Raw genomic sequence first — 6,477 nt, forward strand, 5'->3', positions numbered from 1 at the left:
CGTTGTATATTAAAAAGTTTTTTTTATATTATTTATTTTCTACTTTTCAGTCCTGTCTGAATAAAAGTTTGCAATAGATATTAAAATAATTCAACGATATTAATAGAAAGGTGCACACACATGCATTTACATATGTATGTACATACAAACGAGCACCAATTAATTTTATTTAAAGAAATGGTGTGTCGTCTATTTCCGGTGTAGCAAACGTAGTACATAGGGCGACATCTAGATGTCATCTACCTCGCCCTATTCACTATGCTTTTTTATAGGAGCTTTTCAAAGCTTTGCTTTATGGTGTCGGACACACAACATTGAAAGTTTCTGGAACACAACATTGAAAGTTTCTGGAACACAACATTGCAAGTTGATAAAAGCGTTGTAAAATGATAAAATAACACTAGTTCACTTCTGAAACTGCTTTTTAATGTCCAAGTAATGGGAATTATTGTGTATGGTGTTATTGCATGATGCATCCCACCCATAGTGGAATTTACCAGGTGCCACTGCTTTATATGAAAATTTGCCTATAAAATGTGACTATAAGGCAGCCGAATGTCAGAAAATAAAGCGAGAAACCCGGGTTTATTACTTCATCTGTTTATTGCGACATGGTTCCATGCAAACATTTTAAGGTTTTTCCAGCAATGTTTTTAACATATTAAAAAGCATGCAGAAAAAATTCATAAAAAAGCGCTATGTCCAATATGCGGAGCAGTTTTTAAAGACGATGCTTTTCCTATATTTAGTTAGACTTTTCATAAGTAAAAATATTTTGTGAATATTACTTTCTTCATATGAATTATATCACATTTGACAACGCAAATACATACATATGTAGATATGTGTCTTAAGTATGTAATGTACTTGTGGACATACATATGTATGAAAATTGCTGTGACTGTCTGTTCGCTGAACCAATGTCCCGGGTATAAAAAGTTTGATTTCACTAAAATGTTCTTGCCCTTCTTGTTCTGCATTGGTGACCACAACAAATTAACGATTTGGTACCCCATGGTGTAAATTATATACTTACTTTAGCAGGGAATTATTTATTGAGCCATAAATAATAAACTTTTCGTGCAGATAATAACTATACGTCAACAAAGTCAAAAAGCCAAAGTACTATACTTACTTTACATATGGGTATGAATATGCATGCCAACATAAAAAGGTATCTATTATACATATTATGTACATACATGCATACAAGCTTATAGTTTACATTTGGTTTCAGTAAAAAGATTGCCAATCCTTACAAAAATGATTGCAAGTAAAAAATGTTTAAATATTTTCTTTCGTTGTTATCAAATGCTAAATCTTTAAGGCGCTAAATGCGAGTACAGGTATATATCAATTTGTACACACATGGAAAAATAACCATTATTAAGATTGCAGATTGATCTGAACTGCACATAAATACATGTAAGTGCCTAAATATGTTTGACTGATGTTATCAACTGCTTGCAAATATTTGTTTTTTTTTACCACAAAATACCTGTTATTTGGCCTAGTAAGCGCATATTTTAAATGGTTGCCAAACTATCGTACCATTCAGATACTCCAATTAGCTTGAACGCATTGAAAAGACGGGCCACGAGCCTGTTTAATGTTTATCTTAATTATACTATAAACGCCTTGTCGATGGCGACATGCATTTTTTGAACACGGCAGCGATATCATGCTTTTGCTAATCTGGTCACAACCACAGACCGACCCGATTGTAGCTCTCTCGCCGCCAAAATAGTTATCAATATATGAGAACGTTTTAAAAAAATTTTACAGAGGTACCCCGCATGGGGTAGTTCTCTCGCCGTTGCTTTGGGTCGTTGTCATCAATGACCTGTGGTTGGCTCTGGAAAGAAGTGACTGTCGGGTGGTTGCCTATGCCGATGATGTAGTATTGATAACAAAAGAAAAGTTTCCGGAAGCACTGTTTGAACTTATGCAGGGTTACCTGAGCTTGGTTGAGAACTGGGCTTCTAGTTGCTGGATGGGTGTAAGTCCCAGTAAAACGGAGCTTGTTCTTTTTACTAGGAGGTATAAGATACCGAATCGCCGTCTTCCCTCAATGGTTGGTCTTCCTCTAAGGCTCTCTGACAGGGTGAAGTACTTGGAAATATCCTCATAAGTTCGATCTTCAATAGGAGCTTTCACTAAACGTTTCGATACGAGTACTTATTTTTCGATACCTACTCAGTACTTGGTTCAAAAGTATTGATGCCAAAATTACTTGGTATCGAACGAAAAGTTTCGAGTATGTGCTTGTATTTAATCGTATCGTGTCATCTCTATAATCGTTTCGGCATACGAAGTTATGAAGCTTTTATGCCGAACACATGAATTTCAATGAAGCTCTGTACATTACGAATAACAAGTTTTTGCCATTTCAATAGGAAATAATTGAAAATAAATGATTTCGTGCTAAAATTCGCGCAAATTGTATTGAACCATAAGCGTTCATGCAATATTTCACTGCAGAAATATGTATTTGCAGAAATGTTTATGTAGATGAAAAGAACGGCCAAAAAATGTGTGATGTGTAGAATATGTTTATTCACTGGTGATGAGTGCAGGGCGAGCAAGTGTGCAGAAGTCGAGTCGTCACGTATTCGTTTCAGCATGAAGCAACGATTACTCTACTATGATTAGGCCCGTAATGTACGGAGTGCCTAAGGAAGACCTTAAATTTTTTTAATGCGTTTAAAAACTAAAATAAACGAAAGAACGTTATTGAGATGATTTCCTCAATGTTGCCTTTTTTTGAGATATTCAACAAAAATCTACTGACTATAGAATGTGGCGTTTATTATTATTACTCCACTGCGTGGCGGAAGCATCAATGCAATGAGAGCATTCGAATGTTGTTCGCACTACCAGTGAACTCAATAGGGGTATTATCGAAATCTTCTATTGGATATCTACGGAATAACCGGCACTTCCCAAAATTTATTTATGTTAAGGGTCGTTTTCTCAAGTAACTTTTAACTTTAAAGCTCATTTTATATTTAAAGGTTGCACTAAAATTAATTGTTGTTTTAAAAACCGTTAACAGAAATTCCTTACTCCTTATTCCTTAGACATATCTATAAATTTTAATGCAACATTTAAATATAAAGTGAACTTTAAATCTAATGGTTACTTGAGAAAACTGCCCTAAACCAGTAAGCTGCGCAAAAAGCACAAAATACTGAATAAAGCAGAACTTAACTGCATACAATCAAATTTGCGCAATTAATTGTGCCGTCTATTCAGGTCAATAGTAAAACGAGCGAAGCGCCAATTTTTGTCGTTGTAGCTGTTAGTAGATAATTAATACTGTATGACATCATGCTTCCAATTCCTAGTGGTATGCTTACTGAAATTCTATTGCACTTTCCAAGCTTTAAATGATTGTAGGCTCGAAGCGATTAGTGTTATCATTTGTTGAGATAATGTTGTGAAGTCAGTGGGGTTATATTGCATTATTACTCTGCAATTCCCTTTAACCAAGTACGAATGTATACAAATTTATATACATACCTATTTGCCATTTCCTGCTGACCAATTAGCTAAATTTTCTTATCTTTACCATATATTTTCAGCGCGATATCCACTGTCAGCACAACAATAAGTCTACTTTACTAACAACATTCGAGCTTTACTTACATAATTTCAAGTTATTGGTTGGGAATGACTGGTGGCACATCACAAACAAATCAAGCGGAAAATGTGCAAATTCGCAGAATAGAGTTGAGTGACCACGATGAGGTGCTTCAGTTTCTTCGAACGCATTACTATCTGGAGGAACCGTTGACCATCGGAAGTGAACCAAAAGAACAGGACCCCGAAGATGAGAAATTCAATATGTCACAGTTGGCGAACGGAACCTGCCTGATGGCGGTTACTGAGAGTGGTGGCGGTGAGAAAAGGAAACGCATTGCTGGAGTTCTGATTTCAGGACCAAAGGATAGCAGTGAAGCTGCACACCTATTCGAGGAGGTCGCACGTTTGGGATCCAATAAATGGGGTAGAACTCTTAAGCTGCTAGCATGTATAGAAAAAGACTCCAATGTGTATGAACGCTATAACGTTGCGAAAGCATTGCATATACATATTGTGGCTGTTGACTCGGCAATACGTGGACGTGCGATTGGTGCTAGACTAATTGAGGAAGAGAAAAATCTCGGCCGACAGCTTGGGTACCCGTTGCTTACGCTTGACTGCACAAGTTACTATTCAGCGAAGCTGTGCGACCGACTGGGTATGGATTGCGTAAACGTTGTAAAATATGAAAGCTACTTGGATCAGCAGGGCAAACCAGTTTTCACGCCGCCATCACCGCATGACTGTGTAAAAACATTCGCTACGAGATTGTGAATTCAACCTCCATAGCCAGTACTTATTTTTACATGCATACATATGTATAGGGTTGCCAGATGAGTCACGTAGGAAAACAGTACTCTGAGTCTCGCAATAAGCTTTATGTTTTGAAGTAGTTCAGGTTCTAAAAAACAAATATATTCAATAGAGAATCAGAGCGGAGTCTTTCAGGGCAATAAGAAAATTCATAGTAAAATCAGTAAAACAGGACCAAAAATCAGTAAATGTACATGCCGACTTGGCATTTCCCGTTTTTAAGCAATAAATTGTTGGTATGTAAAACAAATTCTTTAAAGCATTAAATTAAAAATCAAAAGAAAACTGCTTAATTCACTGTTATTGGGGGTTTGATGGTGGAGAGATTTGAAGATAACTTTTGGTTAGAACATTTGCACCAAGCATACGGACTGAAGTCAGTGCGTAGCCCCGTGAGTATTTGGTATGTACATGCAACGACCATAGCAATTTCATAATTTTTTTCCAATATTTAAAATTAATTTGAAAGACATGTGAATTTTTCTTAGTTATAGATTTCGGGACCCGCGCTACAAAACTGAAAAACGTCGTGATGGGCAGGTTCGGGGATTAAAAATCTAATTTCGGGATGGGCGGGATTGGGATTGAATAATTACTCCCGTACCCATCTCTAGTTCAGATACTGTTTTGTATTAGGTGCATTCAATAACTTTTCCATTAAGTACTTGCAGCTAGATCGTAAGAAAAAGAGAGAGTAAATTTGATAGGAAAAGAAAATTATCAGAAAAAGTTATTGAACGCAAAACTAGTAAAAACTTGCGACTTATGCCATTTTGACATTTTCTGACGGTTAAGTTTTGCCGCGCAACTTTCTTTTTGATTAAAAATATTTTCCATCGTCATATGTATAACAAAAATATCCATTAGATTTAAATTCTTCATCCATATTTTCATTTCACTAATTATGTTTCATCAAATCATCCTCTTAAACACTTTGTTTACATTTGAATTTGAAGCATAACCTTACTTTTTGATAGTAAAATTTTTACTTGCAAGAATTCGCAGCTCCCTCGGGTTATTACGCTCCCGAATTCGCTCTCTCTGGCAAATTTTTTGGGTTAGTGAATGCATTTCCAGTAAAAACTTGCAAATACCTACTAGTAACAATTCGTAACAATTTTTTGATATTGAATGGACCTATTTTAAGGTTATCTAGATCGGTGTTGTCTCCGAGAATCTTCGTATAAGGTTGCCACCCATTCGAACTTAGTTGCAAACTGAATAAGGATCAATATGTGTGTATGGAATGGAAAGTATGTATTTTAAAAATTCCTAATTGAGTAGTCCATTTGCAAACAAAGTTATGTGATTTTATAATAGTAAGCCATAAATTAAAAAAAAAGAACTACGACAACAAGTAACATCTAAATTGAATATTTTTTTATTAACTGAAAATTGGATAAATAAGAGCCTAATAAATATAACATAACATAAAATAACATAACATAACATTAACAGTCTGTACGACCTAATGCAGTTTTCTAAGTTCAACAGAAGATGGAGACTTTTGAAAGTTTATAAATAAGTACGACAGCGACTTTTGCAAGAGTAGTTAACATTTGATGCTATTCTTTCAGAATATAGAAAGATTTTCCACTGTGTTGTTAGTAGACATGAAACTACTTTAAATACTGGTGCGTTACCCACCAAAAACTAGAAATCGAAAAAATTTTTAATGGCGCACTTTGCAAGTGAACAACTAAATTCAGGAATATTTTTAATAGGGTTGCCACCTATTTTCGATCGTATATTTATTTAATTTTTTGTTTAGAAAATTAAGATACAATATTATTTATGATGGTTAATAAAAGAAAGCTCTCGAACAATTGCTTGCCTATATAGTAAGTGTTATACCTTAGGATAATAGTGTAAGGTTGCCACTTATTTTCGATTTCACAAAATTTAACTAAAATAACTTAATATGGATACAAAATTAAAAATATTTTTAGACCTTTAATACAGAAATGTTATGTTTAGGGTTGCCACATTTATATAACAGCCCTTGGCGAGCGCTCAAGTAAAGCGTTTAATTTTTAATATTATATTTTTCTTTTGATAGAATTATGACGTTTTAGTAAA

At 34.8% G+C, this 6,477-nt stretch overlaps 2 protein-coding genes across 2 annotated transcripts in view; both read left to right on the forward strand.

The window, feature by feature from the left end:
- LOC118746252 (MIT domain-containing protein 1-like) overlaps positions 1–3,698 on the forward strand; it is a 55,673-nt gene extending 51,975 nt beyond the window's left edge. The window contains exon 5 of the mRNA XM_036480085.1: positions 3,585–3,698. Coding sequence (XP_036335978.1) covers positions 3,585–3,627 — 43 coding nt within the window. The 3' untranslated portion in view covers positions 3,628–3,698. The remainder of the gene's footprint in view (positions 1–3,584) is intronic.
- LOC118746253 lies at positions 3,652–4,681 on the forward strand. The gene has a single exon (XM_036480087.1). The coding sequence runs from the start codon at positions 3,673–3,675 to the stop codon at positions 4,357–4,359; it is 687 nt and encodes a 228-aa protein (XP_036335980.1). The 5' UTR covers positions 3,652–3,672; the 3' UTR covers positions 4,360–4,681.
- The last annotated feature ends 1,796 nt before the right edge of the window (positions 4,682–6,477 follow it).

This window comes from Rhagoletis pomonella, unplaced genomic scaffold, assembly GCF_013731165.1.
Source record: "Rhagoletis pomonella isolate Grant_MI unplaced genomic scaffold, Rhpom_1.0 Rhpom_scaffold_00010, whole genome shotgun sequence".
NCBI lineage: Eukaryota > Metazoa > Arthropoda > Insecta > Diptera > Tephritidae > Rhagoletis > Rhagoletis pomonella.